Raw genomic sequence first — 22,000 nt, 5'->3', positions numbered from 1 at the left:
GTGTGATGATATCTTCTGCTATGGTCTGTTGAGACAGTGATATCAAAATCAAGACCGGAGGTCGAGATTTTGATATCACTGTCGAAACAGACCAATAGCAGAAGATATCGTCACGCAGTCAGTCAATGTTAGATATATTGCTAATTCTCTGGACATTTTGTATTTACTGTAAAGAAATTACAAAAGTATTTGTCTCAGGTTTGGCTGTTCCATATCCCTCCCTCTGATTATTATTTCTTTTTGTTCACTCTTTTCTTGTACTTTTCAGTATTTCAAAATGTCTTTTCTTTCAAAAAGTCTTTGGTCACTTGCTCAACTAAATTCTGGGATAATTACATTTTCATATAATTTTATATTTGTTTGTTTTTAAATGTAGGTGTTTTTGTTTTTGAAGTGGGGAAGCAATAAAGAGGTCGTCGATATCAAAACTGATATCGACGGAAATGTCGTCGATATCACTTTTGCACTGAGCTCAGTTTTGCCCAATTGACCAATGGAAATCCACGTAACATATGAAATAGCAATATATCATACTATTACCGCTTCAGTTCTGAGACATCCTGCTTGCTGGCGCGCGCGCAGAGAAAAAAAATTCCCTCTTTATCTTCACTTCTGATGCTCATCCTATTGTTGTTGGCACTCGGGTTTGTTTGTTTGTTTGTTTGCTTAACGCCCAGCCGACCACGAAGGGCCATATCAGGGCGGTGCTGCTTTTGCACATATAACGTGAGCCACACACAAGACAGAAGTCGCAGCACAGGCTTCATGTCTCACCCAGTCACATTATTCGGACACCTGACCAACCAGTCCTAGCACTAACCCCACAATGCCAGACGCCAGGCAGAGCAGCCACTAGATTGCCAATTTTAAAGTCTTAGGTATGACCCGGCCGGGGTTCGAACCCACGACCTCCCGATCACGGGGCGGACGCCTTACCACGAGGATTGGGACTCGGGTAACAGGGAGCGAAGGGCAGTGCCCCACCTAGTGATCGAGTGCCACAACCCAGACTTTTCCCTTTATATATATATAGGTTTTAAACTCCTGCTTCCGGATTATACAAAACACATTAAAACATGTATTAAACAATGGCGACTGCACGTGAGAGGGAACAATAAAGAGACCAAAAAGCAATGTACTCACGTTAAAATGACGAACACGGAACGAATAACAGCGACGTTTCGACCTAAGGGTCTTCTTCAGGCACAAAAACACAAAAATACACACACAAAAAAGAAGAAGAAAGACGAAAGAACAAATGAAGAGAAGAATAACTTACAAAACAACTGCACTGCACAAACCAACAAATGACAAAGACTTCTCTCTCTCCCTCCCTCCTTTGCTCCCTCTCTCTATCCCTCCTTACCTCTCTCTCTCCCTCCCTCCTTTGCTCCCTCTCTCTTTCTCCCTTCCTTCGTACCCCTCTCTCTCTCTCCCTCCCTCTTTTGCTCCAACTCTCTCTCTCCCTTCCTCTCTCTCTCTCCCTCCCTCTTTTGCTCCCTCTCTCTCTCTCCCTTCCTCCGTACCTCTCTCTCTCCCTCCCTCTTTTGCTCCCTCTCTCTCTCCCTCCCTCCTTACCTATCTCTCTCCCTCCCTCCTTTGCTCCCTCTCTCTCTCTCTCTCTCTCCCTCCCTCCGTACCTCTCTCTCTCTTCCTCCCTCCTTTGCTCCCTCTCTCTCTCCCTCCCTCCTTACCTCTCTCTCTCCCTCCCTCCTTTGCTGCCTCTCTCTCTCTTCCTCCATCCGTAACTCTCTCTCTCCCTCCCTTCTTTGCTCCATCTCTCTCTCCCTCCCTCCTTACCTCTCTCTCTATCTGCCTCTCCTTTGCTCCCTCTCTCTCTCCCTCCCTCCGTACCTCTCTCTCTCTCCCTCCCTCCTTTGCTGCCTCTCTCTCCCTTCCTCCGTACCTCTCTCTCTCCCTCCCTTCTTTGCCCCCTCTCTCTGTCTCCCTTCCGCCATACCTCTCTCTCTCCCTCCCTCCTTTGCTCCCTCTATCTCTCTCTCACTCTCTTTCTCCGTACCTCTTTCTCTCCCTCCCTTCATCCGTACCTCTCTCTCTCCCTCCCTTCATCCGTACCTCTCTCTCTCCCTCCCTTCCTCCGTACCTTTCTCTCTCCCTCCCTTCCTCCGTACCTCTCTCTCTCCCTCCCTCCTTTGCTCCCCCTACGCGGTTCATTCTTCGCAATAAGTCAAGTCAAGTCAATATTTATTTAAAAAAAAACCTAGGGTTACATGAATAAAATAAATAAAAATTGCAATAAACACGACAAAAAAGATGTAATAATGAGACACAACACTTCGAATTAACCTAAAATAAATCTCATAACAAAATAATTGTAATCATTTTTTTTTTTTACAGGAATGTATATGTTTCTGTGTTTGTTTTTGTTTTAATACAAAAAAAAACCGTGATCAAATAATCAGAACTCTTTCAAAATACTCTTTATAAAATATATTAAATGCAATAACTTTTTTTTTTTTTAATTCAAATAAATGTTTTAGTTTGACTGCATTTGAATAGAAACTGAATTCTGATGAAAGCAGTTACTGTAAAGTCATTTGAAGTCACATGATAAAAATCACATGGTTTAGTTGAGCAGACCAAAAAGTGCAGAGCTAAAATATGTGTATGAATCTGTGTGAAAATCCAGTCCGTTTGTCCACAGGGATGCTTGGAAGCAGTCAAATGGGGTCGCTCAATCTGCTCAAATCCAGTCAAATGGGGTCGCACGGGCCGACAAATGGGGACGTCCCCGTTTGTCGGAAGCGTCCCCATTTGACTGCTCTCCAGTGACAATCGTCCCCATTTGTCGGTAAAACCACCTACACACACACACACACACACACACACACACACACACACACATACACACACAGACACACACACACACACACACGTCCACACACACACAGACACACACACACACCCACACACACACACACACTCACACACACACACACACACACTCACACACACACACACACACACACACACACACACACACACACACACACACACAAACACTGAGTCTCTGTTACCTGTCTCTCTCACTTTGACACTCACACATGTTGGCAGACGGACAGGCAGACAAACAGACAGATAGACACGTTCTCTCTGTCTCTCTCTCTCTCTCTCTCTCTCTCTCGCTCTCTCTCTCTCTCTCTCTCTCTCACACACACACTCCCCCCCCCCCCCCTATCAGCCTCCCTCCCACCTTCATTCATGTCCCATGCTTAAAAAATAATCATACACATGTTTCTTAACCAAAAGTACATGTTGCAATAATCTACCATAAATGTTTCAGATACAGCTCCAAGAGATACGCAAGAAGAACTCTGACCTTGACCTTGTTGACCCCCATCCCATAATGAGCCCCATCAAAGCTCATCACCCCGTCAGTCATGTTAAAAGTGTCAAACACTGGCACGTCAAATTCACTTAAAAAATCTGAAATCTCTTTGTTGTAGCGTCGAATGCTTTCGTAGCTTTGCTCCTGAATTCTGGGGGTTTTCAACAACCCAGGCGCATGCGTGGCCGCCCAGAGGATTCTGGGATACGTTACGTTTCGGAGCTGTTGAAGAAGAGGCTTGAGAATGGTGGTCTTGGTGTCGTTGGCGTTGAAGTTATCGTGAATTCCCGTACCGATGAAGACGAGACTTCGAGTTTTGTTCAGGAGTTCCATGACAGCACGATGAATACTCGGCGCCTGCTTTATGTAGACGTACTCCAAAAACTTGACCTGAGATCGAACATTCAATTATGAGTTACAGTGCAAAGGCGAATTCTTAACACGTTGATGACACATTGACTTGCAGGTAAGTGTTCAGAAATGCGGACAGACTGATAATCTAACCAACCAACCAACCAACAAACCAACCAACCAACCAACCAACAAACAAACAAACAAGCGAAACTACCAATCTAATAATGAGCCTGCACTCAAAAGCATAATATAAGAAACAGCTATATGTCGGTGTTACGCGGAACCAGTCCCCTGGCATCTGGGGGATTCAGAAGCACTGAAATGAGCAAACGATATTTATATATCCTCTTTTGGAAAATTCTCATGAGGATTTGTGTCGTTTGTTCATTCCAATGCTTCTTAATCTCAGGTGGGACCCGCATAATTTACCTAGCGATCTTCTCTTTATTTAGAGTGTTAACTTCCCTTTGTTTCTCGGATCTTTCTACAATCAGAGGTATAAGCTCCCCCCCCCCCCCCCGGATCCTTTTAATAGCAGAGATATAACTCCCCCCCCCCCCCCCGGAAAACAAGAATGCCTGTTTTAGGAAATTAGTTCCGGATGCATAGTATTCCTGCTTTTCAATCCATTTAGGAAGTCGAAATCATAGAGACATTTGGAAAAGTCAGAGGTACCTATTTTCCAAGCAGATGTTCATGATTTTGAATATCATAAGATGTTTTGTCGATAATTCACATTTCACCTTAATCTAAACCCCATGTATTCTTGGAATTGTTCCAAATGAATATTCAAATAAAATAAAATAAAATTAAATTAACCTTATTATCTCACATGGAGAAATTGCAAAGGTGGTTCATGTAACATAAAAATACATTATGTTTAACTAAATTTACTAAGTACTGTAATACATTGTCACTAAGTAGTAACAATATTGTATTTGTTACCCAGCTTGTTGTAAGATAACTCGTGAAAATGATGACAATATCAGCTGTAATCCTCGCATTGTTGCTCTGTCTAATTGGATTGAGATTCTCAGAGAATGCAAAAGTAAACATACCCTGGTTTTCCCATGACAAATAGAAGTGGTTCTGTCCAACCAGTGTCGACATGTCTTTTCCGTGAACATGTAGATTCCCGCACATGCTACCTTGATGCCTGCAAATAACGTGTTTGTTTCCAATTCAATATAATACAATTTTATTATCTGAATGTCAGACAAAAAGCTTTTTTTCTGTTGGCTCGTACACACAAATAACATCTCGAAATACGTAAAATTGAAGTCAACAGTATCCACACGTCCTCCCTTCTTTGCTTCTGTAACTATATTGAGCAAGTATATACATCTACAAAAAGACATCCATGAAGTAATTCATCAATGTTGTTGCATGTAATTGTTTCATGTAATCTGTGACTCCGGTGAGCATATATCTGCAAGATCACATACATTACCATAATCACAAATTATGGTACAGGAAACTGGATTTCTCCTTGCGGTGTTTTCTGAAGTAAACGGTGTCCTATTTCTGTCATGGAAGATACAAATCTTTATGCTGTCTCCTCTTACCTCTGGTTTGGCGCGTACTCTCCCATCAAAAAGTCTAGCGACGTCATTCATTATCCTGGTTGATATTCCATAACAAGGAAGCGAAAGCGTAATTATCAGAATTCCTGATTTTATATAATGCCCGTAAACACCACAACCGCCATCGCCATCAACAGTGAACGGAAAATGGAACAGATTTACAGCGACATCTGCACGCTTTGCGAGCCAATGCGTGCATCATCGATTCCAATATTCTCTCTACAGACTGTATATATTCAGTTAAATCCTAACATTTTTCAATGAGCTGTCTGTATTTTTGACATCGAAGCGTGAACATTACTGTTTACAATGTGTAGTCTATGATCCATCTGCCCATACGAACACATCTTTCATCCTGTCTTCCTTATTCTTAGCCGGGGTCTACTTCCCGTCGTAGTGATGTTGCTTTGCGGCGGGGGTGAGTCCTATGGGCAGAGGTATTATCCGGTAAGTAGACATGAAATTGGCGTCACATTACTGCGCGGGTGGTTTGAGAAAGGTTGAAGCAAAAACGGAAAAGATTAAAAGAGAGAGAGAGAGAGAGAGAGAGAGAGAGAGAGAGAGAGAGAGAGAGAGAGTATGTGTGTGTGTGTGTGTGTGTGTGTGTGTGTTTGCGTGTTTGCGTGAGTGTGTGTCAATGTGTGTGTGTGTGTGTTTGCGTATGTGTGTGTGTGTGTGTGTGTGTGTGTGTTTGCGTATGTGAGTGTGTGTCAATGTGTGTGTGTGTGTGTGGGGGGGGGGGGGGGGGGACTACAATTCAGGGATGAATGAATGATAAACGTACAAAACGTGTTCGGTGGTTTTCTGATTGAAAGGGTTTCAACTGGACTTGGACCTTACCAAGATGGAAGAGTGAAAGTGTATGCGTCTTGGAAGTGCACAGAAACCCCTGAATTCAGAACAAGACGTATGCGGTGTATAAATACTTTAAATCAGTAGAAGCAGCCCCATTCTTTTATCAGTCAAAACAATCATCTCATAGATGTAGAGATTACAGAAATTCGAGCTGTGGACTTGGATAAGCTCCGTATTGCCTTTTTTGACGAATATGTGACAACTGACATCAATTTGAGTTACAAAACAAAACAGATGGACTAGTTCCTGGCATTAACAAACTCGACTCGGGGTGTGAGAATGAAGTTTGGAAATTTTTTGGTTGGCTTTGTCATACCAATCTTGTTTTGGGTTTTTAATTTCGACTCGATGTGTTCAAGAATAGTGTCGCAAATTCAAGGAGGCTGTTGCAAGGTATCAAAGGTATCAGACAAGAGAAAATCGTGACAGTTTGTTGAAACTCAAGCATAATCGTTATAAAATGCAATGATTTTTAACTTTGAAATTGGAGTCATTTCATGGACATTGTGTTCGTGTTCAATGGACGTGAGTGTTGACGGAGAGAGTTAATTTAGGACACTGTTCTTAAATTGTAGCCAAACAAGTCACATGTATCTTACTCTCCCGTTTCTTTAAGGCGAGAATTGGTGAGTGGTGCGAGTGGTGCGAGTGGGGCGAGTGGTGCGAGTGGGGCGAGGAAGTACCGTTTCTTGGGCAATTCTCGGGCATTGGCTAGGTAGCTTTGGGTTCGCTAGCTAGGCGAGAAAACATGGCGGCTGCACTGCTGCCAATCCGATTGCTGTTCGTGGCCGTTTACCGAACAGTACAGACGACCTTTTCGGTATCAACCAATGGTGTTCAATTCTTGTGTAGCTAGCCATCAAACCGTTTCATATTCACTCTCGCCTCCTAGCTCCGCGAACGGCTAGCCGCAAGAATATCTCGCCTGAAAGAAACACGCGTTTGCTCTTACCTGGTGGGGTGATGGGAGATATGGCGCCACTGAGCTCGTTCTGTCGGGCATACAGCAGCAGGGCGGTGTAAACGTGACGAACGAAGGAATCTCCGATGAAATACAGAGTCGCTCCTTCAAGCACCTCGCAAATCTGATCCACAGAAAGACGCCGCACGTCACAGTTCCTCCCATCCCCATCCTCATCCTTCTCCTCGCCACTCCACGTGCCGAACTCCGCTTGGATCGCGCTGCGCATGTCGTAACAGTCCGGGCATGCGCACTCCTCCAAGGTGCGATTCTGACACTGGTTGTCATAGCAACAGGGCGTGGTACCTGCCTCGTCGCAGAGACCGCGGAACCACTGCAAGGGGTGCATCGGAGGGGAGTAGGAGCCGAAGGTAACGTTGCCACATTTGAGGTCCGGTCTTTGCAGACCCTTGGGAAGGCCGAGTTCTAACCTTACCTGGAGAAACACACATTTGACAATTTTAGTTTGCTACCTCCAATACACAAAACCACAACACACACACACACACACCCACACCCACACCCACACACACACACACACCCCCACACACACACACATACACACGCACGCACACAAAACATCAACAATGGTCTCAGAGAAAGATACTGGAGACTAAAACCTGAAATCAGAAAATGTGTTTTTGAGACACATCCATGTGACACCTGCAACAACAACAGCAGCAGCAGCAGCAGCAGCAATAGCAACGACACATCGTTCTGTATGTGGACTTTCCTTCCTACCAGTCCAATATGCAAATCTGCACAAATTGTTATGAGGAGGGAGTTATGGACCTACAATTATTAAATAAGTTGTATGAAGAAATCAATCAAATGCGACAAAAAAGGGAGTCAATAATTTATTCTCCATAAATGTACCTTCATGTGGAACAGATCCATCTCATATTTGTCAGATGACGACATCTCCTGTTGCTGCCAGCGGCCTCTCACCATCGTGTGCAAAACGTCATTGCAATCCATACGTGACAAGGCCGTCACAGTGTCCCGTGACGACAGAGACAATAATGACGTCGGTTGGGTCCAGCGAGTGACGTAGCCCATCCACACGAACATGAGGCAGACAGAGAACAATGCCAGCAGGAAAAGACACCGAAGTCTTGATCTGTTGTTCTCGCAGATAGTGTAGAGGTACGCTATCCACATCGTTTGGTTGCTGTTCTGTTGTGATGGTTTCTGTTAAAATGAAAAAAAGTATTCTACTTTTAGGAACAAAATCATTTTCCCCAACAAAATGTATTCGGTTTTATAATTGTTTTTATTTGACTATACTTATTCGTCGGGCGTGCAACCAAAAATCAAAAAAACGTATTCAAACCGATCTATGCGCGGGTGAATTTTAGTAGGCCTAAAAGTATAGTATAATATAAACATGTAGAAGAAGAGCGGAAAAGAAAGTACTTCTTCGGGCGAAAGGGGGAATAGCAAACAATGAAAAAGCAGGTATGATTAAGCCAATCTACTTCAATCGAGGCAAACATTTTCCTTTAAACTGATTTGCATCGCAAGAAACTCCTTCCCTCTGAAATAAACAGTTAAAAAAAATGTAACGGCCCAACTCCAGTATGTGGAAGTGTTTCGCAGTACTTAACAGAGTAGATAGCCTGGCGAAGTCAAACGAGCTACTCGACCAGCAGATCGCAGCCATTTTGGCGCATATCCTACTTTTCACGGCCTAGTATTCCAAGTCACACGGGTATTTTGGTGGACATTTTTTATCTATGCCTATACAATTTTGCCAGTAAAGACCCTTTTGTCAATCGTGGGATCTTTAACGTGCACACCCCAATGTAGTGTACACGAAGGGACCACAGTTTTTCGTCTCATCCGAAAGACTTGCACTTGAACCCACCACCACGGTTAGGAAAGGAGGAGGGGGGGGGGGAGAAAATTGCTAACGCCCTGACCCAGGGTCGAACTCGCAACCTCTCGCTTCCGAGCACAAGTGCGTTACCACTCGGCCACCCAGTCCCCTTCAATTACGCGTATAATTCGTCAAAATTGACCCTGTCTGCACTTTCATCACCAGTTAAACTGTAAACTTTCGACTAACGCCTAAAATTACAACCTAGCCTTATAGCAATATATTTTCCGCTTGACCTGTTGGCCTGCGGGCATCCAACCATGACATGAGCTGTCGCGGCGTTGATTAAAGGATTCACTTGGGTGAGCACAGCGTATCAACTCATCAGGAGTACTCGTCGGCGTATGTTCTTCCGTGTACACACCCACACGGGCACTTATCTGCCAGAATCGACGTTGAACACACAATACTTCACACTTAATAGACTGACGATATTGAACAAGCAAAAGTGCACCTGGCATTTTGTGATAGATAGCCAAAACTTTTCAAATCATTTCTGCCCTTTTCCTTTGAAAACAAAATATTTAAAAAAAACACCTCGATGAATTTTATTAGCAATTCCGCTAAAATAGCAACAGACAGTTTATAAGTAAACAATCTTTGAGGTCGTATCTTTTTTTTTATAATGTAACTTTAGCTGCTCGAACTGTTAGTTTTCTTCAATATTTACGTATGTTTGACACAACAATATAGCAGACACACAAAGACGTATCATTTAATACCTTGACGTATTCACAAGAAAGGGCATATGATAAAGAAATAGTCTGAAATTTGTTTCTTGTTTTCAAAGGGCAGACGTTTCATTTGTATTAATTTGTCTAGTTGACAGACTTAATTCTTGGGGCCATCAGGATGTTATTTTCCCCCGTTCTTTTCTTCCTGATTCAAACTTAATAATTATAGCCTCTTTGAGTACACTGGCAGATATATATATTAACCTTCAAACAAGCGAATTATTGTGCGAGCGTTCGTTTGATCATTAATAATTGTCTTTACGTGGACATGTCTGTCTGCTTTTTTTTAAATTTTGAAAGACAGACAGACAGACAGACAGACAGACAGACAGACACACACACACACACACACACACACACACACACACACACACACACACACACACACACTCGCACACAGAAACACAGAAACACACACACACACACACACACTGTAAGAGATTTGAAATAAAGAAGATCCGTATTTATCCTTATTAATCTCCTTCCAGATTCTTTATATGTGCACACACACACACACAGTCAATCATCTGACTCCCGCTCAGAAGTTTAGGAAAGCAGAGAGAAGATTAGAAGAATTTGTAGTCTTTCACCAACTCATTCTTTCCAAACAATAGCCAATGGTTTAATTAGAACATACAAATTGGTTTGTTTCTGACATAGCAAATATCAACTCATTCCTCAAATTCTCAAATACTTTCTTGCTTACAATAATCAATTCATGACCTTTTGAAACTCATTCATTCATTGTCCACGACCTTTTGAAACTCACTCATTCATTGTCAACGTCATAACATATTTACAAGGACAAGAAAGCAAATAAACAAAACATAACTTTTACGTTATGTAGAGGTGACGATGTAGCTAGCCTTCAACCTTACGGCCTCCATCGCACCCTCGCCACACTGGCACCACCCCGCACAAGTCAGACTGGGGCGGCCTGTTACAAAATATAACACCCTACTGTAACAACTAACAATATTCAAAAACACACCAACCGAGCACAAGAAAATTATACGATTCCGAAATTATTCAAGTACACAAGTCATGTCCGCGCATACAAAAGAAATGTTCAAGTTCACACAAAACTAGCAAAGTACCTCATCTTCCAATATGGCGGCATCCATACAAAAGTCCAAGTCATCCCGGCAATGTTTCCCGGTTCCAAGGTTGACATCAAGATCAAATGTTTTCTTCCAAAGTTGACATCAAAACCAAGAGCAGGTTTTCTCATCCGAGAGCCCAGGTCGAATGACTTTCAATTGTCAGGCAGTTTACAATCACAACTCACAAAATCAGGCGGTTGCGATTATAACGTGAACAACTCGCACAGTTGTAAATTCACGTGCCGCGAACCCAGTTTGACCGTCCGTAGCTAACCATGGAATTTTACTGAACTGTTAAAAGTTTCCACTCTCAAAGTTAAACCACTCCTGACAACCTCTTTGTATTACAAAAAGCACTAGTTATATCCCTTCAACTATAAACACCATAACCGCGATTCATTACATCACCCCTTTCCCCGATTAAAAAAAAATGTGAACCCAAAATGAACTTTTTTTTTTTCTTCAAAAACTGTACAAGTATAAGTATTCCAGTAACAAGACAACTTTTTTAAATACATATATAAAAAAAACACACAAATAGATTAATAAATAATCAAAGCATAAGGAAAACATTTATTAAATACTCTGTCCGTTCCCAAAGAGTGCAATCAGTTTACAACCAAAAGACAGTGCCATCCACCAAAAAAGTGACGAAAGCCACGAGGCTGTCCTTAAACATGAGCAACAATGGCAAGCATAATAAACCACATTTACGCCGCCGTGTAGATAATCACCCACTGTGTTAATCCACAACAGTTATACTCATGGACATTCAGCAATGTTCGCCTATTACTGAATGCAATAACATTGACATTCTTGGTACCAAAGATCGCCAATAAAGTTTGAGTAGCCCCCGCTAAACTCAATACAGTAAACCTCGACTACAACACAAAATGGTACTAGCATCAAAAATATTCAAATAAATTTTTCCAGCCAGATTAAAAAAAAATAATCACAATGTGAAAAAAAAACAAGAACAAAATTAAATTAGTTCTTAATACATACACAGCATATCAACACTCACAGCACAAAAAGTATTGTCCTTGTTGATTGCAGAAAGTCTTTTCACTGTCCTTTCAATCATCATGTTCCATTCACTTCGTCAAGCGTGACAACACATCAGCCTCAAAATTCCTGACTCCAGGAATTGGCACTACAGTGAATGAATACTCTTGGAGAGACAGAGCCCATCGCAACAGTCGGCCGTTGGCAGTTTTGGACTGTCGTAAGTACGTCAACGGTCTGTGATCAGTCTCAACAAAGAAATGTGAGCCAAACAAGTAGCGATGGAATTTGTCAACTGCCCACACCAACGCTAGGCACTCTCTCTCCACAGTAGAGTATCTGGTTTCTCTTTCCAGCAGTTTCCTGCTGGCATACAGAACTGGATGAAGGACGTCGTCATCATCAGGCTGCATCAGGGCTGCTCCAATCCCCGTGGAGGATGCATCCGACCGCACTGTGAACGGCCTGGAAAAGTCTGGCAATCTCACCAGTGGTTCAGACGACAAAATTTCTTTGACCCTGTCAAAAGCCATCTGACACTCTTTTGACCAACGAACTTTGTTTGGTTGGTTCTTCTTTGTGAGTTCTACCAGGGGGGACACAATAGACGCGAAGCTTGGGACATAGCGCCTATAGAAACTGATGAGCCCTACCAATGACCGGACTTGTTTCTTTGTGGTTGGGACAGAGACATTCAAGATTTTGGACACTTTGGAGGGAACTGGACGCATGCTACCCTCCCCAACTATGTGACCCAAAAACTCAATAGAGTCAAACCCTGCCTCTACTTTCGACGGTCTCACAGTCAACCCATGTCAACCCACACACACACACACACACACACACGCACGCATACACACACCAAGGTATACTATTACTTTAATCGTTTTAACTGAAATAACCACCAAAGAAAGAAAGAAAGAAAAGAAAACAAGTCGCGTAAGGCGAAATAACAACATTTAGTCAAGCTGTCGAACTCACAAAATGAAACTGAACGCATTGCATTTTTTCCGCAAGACCGTACACTCGTAGCATCGTCTGTCCACCGCTCGTGGCAAAGGCAGTGAAATTAACAATCCAGAAAAGCGCGGTAGCGGTTGCGCTGAGGAGGATAGCACGCTTTTTTATATCTCTATTCTTTTTAACTCTCTGAACGTGTTTTTGATCCAAACATATCATATCTATATGTTTTTGGAATCAGGAACGGACAAGGAATAAGATGAAATTGTTTTTAAATCGATTTCGGAAATTCAATTTTAATCATAATTTTTATATTTTTAATTTTCAGAGCTTGTTTTTAATCCGAATATAACATATTTATATGTTTTTGGAATCAGAAAATGATGAAAAATACGATAAACGTAATTTTGGATCGTTTTATAAAAAACAATTTTAAATACAATTTTCAGATTTTTAATAACCAAAGTCATTAATTCATTTTTAAGCCTCCAAGCTGAAATGCAATACCAAAGTCCGGCCTTTGTCGAAGCTTGCTTGGCCAAAATTTCAATCAATTTTTATTGAAAAATGAGGGTGTGACAGTGCCGCCTCAACTTTTACAAAATGCCGGATATGACGTCATCAAAGGTATTTATCGAAAAAATGAAAAAAAAACGTCTGGAGATATCATATCCAGGAACTCTCATGAAAATTTCATAAAGATTGGTCTAGTAGTTTAGTCTGAATCGCTCCGTACACACACACACGCACACACACACACACACACACACACACACACACACACACACACACACACACACACACACACACACACACACATACACACATACACCACGACCCTCGTCTCGATTCCCCCCTCTATGTTAAAACATTTAGTCAAAACTTGACTAAATGTAACAAGAGGCGAAGCCTTCACGGCTCACGTAAGAAATCGACAAACAGTAACACAAACTCAATCACTCCGTCACACATACACACACACAGTAAGCATACCGTCGCAATATAACCTTGAACGGTTGAAAACGACGTTAAACACCAAATAAAGAAATAAAGAAACAGTAAGCATAAGTGATACGGTGCAAGAGTGCGAGACACTAGATCTAGATCTGTCTGTCTGTAGCCTACTTACGGGGACACAACTGCCAGATGGCCAGATCGACACTGCGCTTCAAGTTCGACAGCGCTTCCTCGCGCAGACACTGGAAACACGCTGTGCAGATTAACCTGTAGGAAATCTCCTTTGGTATCTTCTTTATCTATTTTTCTGGAGCTACGAAACCGAACAATGTGAAATCATGAGTCGTCTTCTCCGAATCGGCGAACTGCAGCTCGGTGATAACTGTATCTATACCACAATCCTTCACGCGATCTGACCTAACCTTGACCCCTGACCTGGTCTACATACCACACACGACACAAACCAGTCAGCTGTTTTTACCCCCCCCCAAAAAACCCCCCACCACCCGTTTTCTTTGGATACACACTTTAACTAGCTACATACGTGCCGACGAAATGTTGACCATTGCTTCAATACTTTGAAGCTGTTGCTTGAATAATAACCAAGTAAAATTAATATTTCGGTGTTTAGTCAAATGTTAAAGTTTCTACCACAGACATACAAACATACGCACACACAGACAGACAAAGTTACGATCGCATAGGCTACACTTACGTGAGCCAAAAAAAACTAGTCAAAATTGCTCACCCTTGTGTGTTTAGTCTTTCACTGCTTGGGATAATCCACCCTTTCAGCAATGCAACAAACTCGATGAAGAGTAAAGGTCCAATAATTAAAATTGAATGGACCTAATAATCCAACCTAATTCGCACTACTTAATTCTCCCTAAAAGCTACACCCCTTCCATCCATACTGCAGCACGCGGAAGCTCTCATCATAGTCACAGATTCGAACCTTAAAACCATAGGCACCAGAAAGAGATCACAAGTACATTGATTAATAGAAAGTAGATGGCTTTTGACGGTACACTACCACACTTTTGGGAGATGAATTTTGATTTGTTCGAGTTACATTCCAGTATTAAAACTGACAACAAGAGGCGAAGCCTTCAAGGCTCACGTAAGAAATCGACAAACAGTAACACAAACTCAATCACTCCGTCACACATACACACACACACACACACACACACACACACACACACACACACACACACACACACACACACACACACACACACACACACACACACACACACACAGTAAGCATAGGTGAAACTATGCAAGAAAGCGAGACCCTGGATCTGCCAAGAAGTCTCGGCCCGCTCACAATAACAATGACCGAGACTTTCAGTAATTCCTTTGCGTGACGTCTAACCCTCTTACGTCATAATGTGACGTCTTCAAATAGTTTCTATCACACACGTCGAACACTTTTGACCGAGACTGACGTAATCCATAGACTCGGAAATGTTAAAGTTTCTACCACAGACATACACACATACATACATACATACATACATACATACGCACGCACAGACAGACAAAGTTTATCATCGCATAGGCTACACTTACGTGGAGCCAAAAAACTAATAAATAATTAAAAACAGAGAGAATTAGAGAAAGAGCAAGGAAGAGGGGGTGGGAGGGATTGAAACAAAATAGACAAAAGACACAACAAGAAAACATAAGAAAAAGACTACGGTGGATTTATTTCTTGAAAGTAGGCAGAACATAATTATAGGGAAATAAAATAATGAAGAAAAGGGCAAAAACTGGAGAGCGAGAGAGAGAGAGAGAGCGAGAGAGAGAGAGAGAGAGCGAGAGAGAGAGAGAGAGAGAGAGAGAGAGAGAGAGAGAGCGAGAGAGGGAGAGAGAGAGACTGAGAGAGAGAGAGGAAGAGAGAGAGAGAGAGAGAGAGAGAGAGAGAGAGAGAGAGAGACTGGAGAGGGAGAGAGAGAGAGAGACTGAGAGAGAGGGAGAGAGAGAGAGAGAGAGAGGGAGAGAGAGAGACTGAGAGAGAGAGAGAGAGAGAGAGAGAGAGAAGGAGAGAGAGAGAGACAACCAACCAGCCAGCCAACCAGCCAGTCGGCGGTCAGCCAAACAGCCATCGAACCAGCCAGACAGAGACAGAAAAACAAAAAACACAAGATCATCGCTGAGCGGTAACACGTTCAGATTCAACCAAAAACCAACACTGTCCATAATAACAAACACGCAATTTTAAGTGCCTGTAGCTTCATCACCTGTCAACATCCCAGTCATCTGTCTTGACTGTCAAAGAAGGGCTGGGGGCAGTTTTAGTCACGTGCTGTCATCAAACAAGTATGCCTGAGAGCATTACACTGTATAGGATACACGTGTACTCCTTACAGTACAAACTTACACTATTTTTATATTTAGTCAAGTTTTGACTAAATATTTTAACATCGAGGGGGAATCGAAACGAGGGTCGTGGTGTATGTGCGTGCGTGTGTGTGTGTGTGTGTGTAGAGCGATTCAGACTAAACTACTGGACCGATCTTTATGAAATTTGACATGAGAGTTCCTGGGTATGAAATCCCCGAACGTTTTTTTCATTTTTTTGATAAATGTCTTTGATGACGTCATATCCGGCTTTTCGTGAAAGTTGAGGCGGCACTGTCACGCCCTCATTTTTCAACCAAATTGGTTCAAATTTTGGTCAAGTAATCTTCGACGAAGCCCGGGGTTCGGTATTGCATTTCAGCTTGGTGGCTTAAAAATTAATTAATGACTTTGGTCATTAAAAATCGGAAAATTGTAAAAAAAAATAAAAATTTATAAAACGATCCAAATTTACGTTTATCTTATTCTCCATCATTTGCTGATTCCAAAAACATATAAATATGTTATATTCGGATTAAAAACAAGCTCTGAAAATTAAATATATAAAAATTATTATCAAAATTAAATTGTCCAAATCAATTTAAAAACACTTTCATCTTATTCCTTGTCGGTTCCTGATTCCAAACACATATAGATATGATATGTTTGGATTAAAAACACGCTCAGAAAGTTAAAACAAAGAGAGGTACAGAAAAGCGTGCTATCCTTCTTAGCGCAACTACTACCCCGCTCTTCTTGTCAATTTCACTGCCTTTGCCATGAGCGGTGGCCTGACGATGCTACGAGTAAAATGGCATTGCGTTCAGTTTCATTCTGTGAGTTCGACAGCTACTTGACTAAATATTGTATTTTCGCCTTACGCGACTTGTTTTTTTTTAAGAAAGCAAAAGAGTGGAAAAAATTTACTCGATCTTTTCTTTAAAAAACCCAAAACAAGTCTCGTCAGGCAATATGAAAACATTTAGTCAACCTGCAACATAAGACCTAACCGGTAAAATAAGAGAGAGAGAGAGAGAGAGAGAGAGAGAGAGAGAGAGAGAGAGAGAGAGAGAGAGAGAGAGAGAGAGAGAGAGAGAGAGAGAGAGAGAGAGACTTTGACTTTTGGATGGTTTATTTTACTTGTGGCCATTGACCCATATACAAACCAGGGATGTGGGGGTGTGGGTTTGGGGAAGTTATGGGAGCTTCATTCGCTCACACCTGTAATGGCCTAGTGGTAAGGCGTCCGTCCCTTGATCGGGAGGTCGTGGGTTCGAACCCCGGCCGGGTCATACCTAAGACTTTAAAATTGGCAATCTAGTGGCTGCTCTGCTTGGCGTCTGGCATTATGGTGTTAGTGCTAGGACTGGTTGGTCCGGTGTCAGAATAATGTGACTGGGTGAGACATGAAGCCTGTGCTGCGACTTCTGTCTTGTGTGTGGCGCACGTTAAATGTCAAAGCAGCACCGCCCTGATATGGCCCTTCGTGGTCGGCTGGGCGTTAAAGCAAACAAACAAACAAACAAAAAATCACACCTGTAATAATTTATAACAAGTACAAATGTACGCTCACAGGGTATCTAATAATCAATTACAATTACAACAACTTTTACTGCTCCAATTAACATTTCAACCCTTCAGCATGCAATTGTTTTATAGGATGGAAAAAACCCTTAGAAATAAATCGACACATCTTTAGAGAGCCAGCGCGAGTGTGTGCGTGCATTGCGGTCGTAAATCTCTTGTTTGAATTCAGGACAAGTTTTAATTAAAGACGAAATAACTAATGTTAATTTAGTTTAGATTGCAACCTTGGATGTAAAGAAGTATTTTTACTGATTCGGAATTCTAGAATTGGGTTAATGGAATTCCGAAACGATAATCGGTAATGCATCTATAATTTCAAGTAATACCAGCAAACTATCAACGGGTCACTATGGCATACAAACGTAAAACGGGTCAAATAATCTAATCACATTATAAGTTGTACAGACAAATGTGTCAAACAAAATATTACTTAGCCGGTATGGATGACTGGTTTCTGAATTTATTTTACTGTTAAAAATACGAAAACGATTGGCCACACACCGACAATCTACACCATAGCTATTAACTGTGCTGATTGGATTTTTTTTGTTTTTGCTGAATTAATTTCATATCGGACCCTAATAACTTTTTGTCTCCAAAATTAACTGATATATATATATATCAAAAATAAAAAAACATGAACGCTGAAGCGTTAATGATTAACAATTCAGTCAATCGAATGCACTGAAATACGTCCGCTTCCCTTTCACTTTCTGAACACACACACACACACACACACACACACACACACACACACACACACACACACACACACACACACACACACAAAAACGCTCTGCACAGGCAACAGCTATGCTGCTGGTATTTATATAATGTGTCAAAGTGGGGGGATAACCGTATCCTACTTAAAGGCACAATGCAGCTCACAGCCTTCGTTTTGCGTTTTTGTTGCAGCTGAGTGCATTTACAGTTCAAAAATCCTCCTATGGTAGTAAAACAAACCCAAAACTACCCAACGACGACATCTGTGAAGCTCGACAGTTTCTTGTTCACGCGAGTGCATAAATTAACCTAGTTATTACGTTGGTGTTTGGTCGGAGTTCGATTCAACTGAGTGATTCCGGCCTCCATTTTGTTTTACACAAACTCATGATGATGTCTGACATAGTTTGCTTTAGTGACGTGTCTTTTTGTGCATGATGTGGTGATCTACCTGATCTAAATTTAGATCCAAAAATAGGTCAAGACCAGCCGGGTCCGAGTACGAAATTAATTCGTAAAAAAATCGCAGTTCTTGACTCTTTGGGTGCAAGTCAATGAAACTTGGTAGTTCTTCTAACGGATAGCTGCCTGAGGTATGACTAAAAGCCCCAGGGGCTCCGTGCACCTGGATTTGACAAGTTCAGTACCTTTAAAAGACTGGGCACATATATATCTGTCTTGATCTGCATGATTGTCAAGGTTTATTTAAAGCACACTCTTTCATGTGAAAACTGTTCGCCTCACCGTCTCAGATCTGCTTAGGCTTTTATACGTGTGGCTCATCCCTCCACTTGGTCACATACAAAAAACCAACAGTTTGAAACTCTCTGTGCATGTGGGACATCTTTTAATGAAATAATTTCTTAAAAGCTACCAGTGGTTTTTTTAATATATTTTTTTTAAAGGACATTAGTTCATAAAACAATCCAACTCACCACAACAAGCAGCTAGGTTGTTGATTTTTGGTATGCGTCTAAGTGGAAGGATGGTTTTTACCCATGTATAAGCCTGGCCCCGTCTTAATTAACCACCTGAAATGGGTGCCCGAGGGATTGCCACCTTGACGTGGTCGGGGGCTTGCGTGCCTCGGCGACCCACAGAGCTATGCCGACGGGAGATTCGTCTCCTGGTAGGGCCACCCAAGCCGGACAGGTCGAAGGGTAGAGGTCTGACAAAGCGCAATCCACTGGTCCTCCAGGTTGGGGGTTGGGCACTGGGCTAACAACCCAGTCCCGCCTTTAAAAGAAAGAGGCTTGTTACGGAAACAGCAACAAAGGAAACAAACATTCCTTTGTTGCTGCCCTTCATGCCAACCGGCATAGTGGGCAGTAAGTAAGTAAAGTAACCCTGGTCAGATCTGAGATAGTGAACCGACCTTGGACTCACGAGGAGAGATCGAGTACAGTGGAACCCCCCTTTTAAGACCCTGTTTTCTCACAGTTTCTGTACATAACCTCTGCAAACTTACCCCCATTTTAAGACTCCCTCCTTTTTAAAACCTGATTTTCTGAAGATTTGTGTTAGGTCTTAAAGGGGGGGGGGGGGGGAGGGGGGCGAGTCCACAGTACTTAACGGGGTCCACAGTACTTAACGGGTCTCTTGAAAACATCATAAATCTCTCTTTTTCATTGGTAATAAAAAGTCGTGTTGTTTCCTTAGAAATCTAAAAATCCTCTGCCAACAGCTGATCAGGAACGCACTGTTAATCACCCTCTTATTGGTGTTTGCTAGTTTTACCTGCGTGAATATTGCAAAACCTGTCTTGCTGGTGACACTAAGTTGTCTCCCCTGACGCCAGATTGTCTCCCCTGACACCAGATTGTCTCTTCTTGCAGAGTGATGAACGGGGTCAGGGTCAGTGTGGCCCAGGACAGAAAGAGAGAGAGAGACCTAAGTTTTAACGTCCTCACAGGATAAGACTCTATTCGGGACATGAGGTGTTTATTCGCTAAAAGACAGAAAGACAAGCGTTACTGGTTTTAAATAATTTAAAGTTTTTCTCAACAACTCGGCGATAAAGGAAGATTTTAGGCGTCTTAAAACAAAACACGCTAGTTGCTACATGTCATGGACTTAAAGATTTCATTTCGAAATCCTTTTAGCTGCAAGCAAGGATTATTTAGTTTTTAGTTGAAAGGAGACTTAAGCTGGCAAAGTCTCCTCTGTACTAGTAATTAAGGGGAGGAGCTACCATAAAATACACCGTTTTTGTCTTCTACTCATTTGTCCACAACATTCATGAAACTGAACCGTTTGTGTTAACATTTGGTGTGCATTTGCTTTATTGTATGTAGAATGATAGTATAATGGTCCAAACAAATTTGCTATGAGATTGACTTTAGTAAATATTATTAAATGAAAAATAAGCAAAGCGTTGAATCAAAACATGTTAGTTCATGTGTGACAAGATAATTTGAACACTATTCATTAAAATGATTTGAACTTTTGCAGAAATGTTTTTGACATTCTTTTAGATGTTTTGTTTGAGAGGATGAGCTCTAAGAAAAAAAGTTAAAGAAATACACATTTTCCAGTTTTCATACATTTTGTACCCACAGTCAACATTTGTATCACTTTAACTTTTTTTCTTTGAGCTTATCCTCTCGAAAAAAACATTTATCAGAATGTCTTAAACATTTCTGCAAAAGTTCAAATCATTCTGATGAATAGTTTTGAAATGATCTTGTCATCCCTGAACTAACATGTTTTGATTCATCGCTTTGTTTGTTTTTCATTTAATCATTTTTACTAAGTCAATCTAAAAGCAATTTTTTTTGTTGATCATGTAATATTACTCTACATACATTGAAGCAAAAGCACACCACATTTTAACACAAACAGTTCTGTTTCATAAATGTTGTGGTCAAATGACTTGAAGAGAGAAAAACGGTGTATTTTAAGGTAGCTCCTCCATTTAAGCTTTAATTCAAACGTGACGTTTATAGTTTTTTAATTTAAAAAAAAAATTACAACAGCAGTAGCATGCCCACCAACACCCGCACACGCGCACGCATGCACGGCACACGCATTCTCACTTTGTTATGCTGGTCATTCAAAATCAGACACATATACAACAAACAATCTTCTACAAGTTTTGAAGATCGAAAACTAACAACATAGTGGTATCATTGAAAAGAAACAAATGTGTTGTGTACTTTCCTTTTTCTGGGCAGTGTGCATATATATTTTACATTGTTGATGGCGGATCTTGGCATTAATGCCCTTGAGATTTTGATTCCTGCCAATGGCTTGTTTGGACTACGGCTGAAATCTAGACAGGAGTTCTTAAAACCTATTTTAGGGAGCAAATGAGACTGTTTTGGAAACTATAGTGTTCGTAAAAGTGTTACATTGCCTGTGATTTCAATATCAAAGAGGATTTAATCTTCCAGATAATTTGTTTCCAATGAAAGCGTAATGCGAGTACAGCTCGTTTGCAAAGGATGGGCACCATTAAAATGTGTTTTGGAGAGAGGCAGGAGTGAACTTTTCAAACAGCCAAAAGAGAGAGAGAGAGAGAGAGAGAGAGAGAGAGAGAGAGAGAGAGAGAGAGAGAGAGAGAGAGAGAGAGAGAGAGAGAGAGAGAGAGAGAGAGAGAGAGAGA

At 41.6% G+C, this 22,000-nt stretch overlaps 1 protein-coding gene across 1 annotated transcript; it reads right to left on the bottom strand.

The window, feature by feature from the left end:
- Nucleotides 1-3,228: 3,228 nt before the first annotated feature.
- LOC138967805 (uncharacterized) lies at nucleotides 3,229-8,053 on the bottom strand. Its single transcript, XM_070340463.1, has 4 exons — nucleotides 7,979-8,053; nucleotides 7,094-7,538; nucleotides 4,762-4,859; nucleotides 3,229-3,739 (listed from the first exon to the last, which is right to left on the bottom strand). The coding sequence occupies exons 1-4, from the start codon at nucleotides 8,051-8,053 to the stop codon at nucleotides 3,287-3,289; spliced, it is 1,071 nt and encodes a 356-aa protein (XP_070196564.1). The 3' UTR covers nucleotides 3,229-3,286.
- Between the last annotated feature and the right edge of the window lie 13,947 nt (nucleotides 8,054-22,000).

Source organism: Littorina saxatilis, linkage group LG5, assembly GCF_037325665.1.
Source record: "Littorina saxatilis isolate snail1 linkage group LG5, US_GU_Lsax_2.0, whole genome shotgun sequence".
Lineage (NCBI taxonomy): Eukaryota > Metazoa > Mollusca > Gastropoda > Littorinimorpha > Littorinidae > Littorina > Littorina saxatilis.
This window is presented reverse-complemented; position numbering and strand designations above follow the sequence as displayed.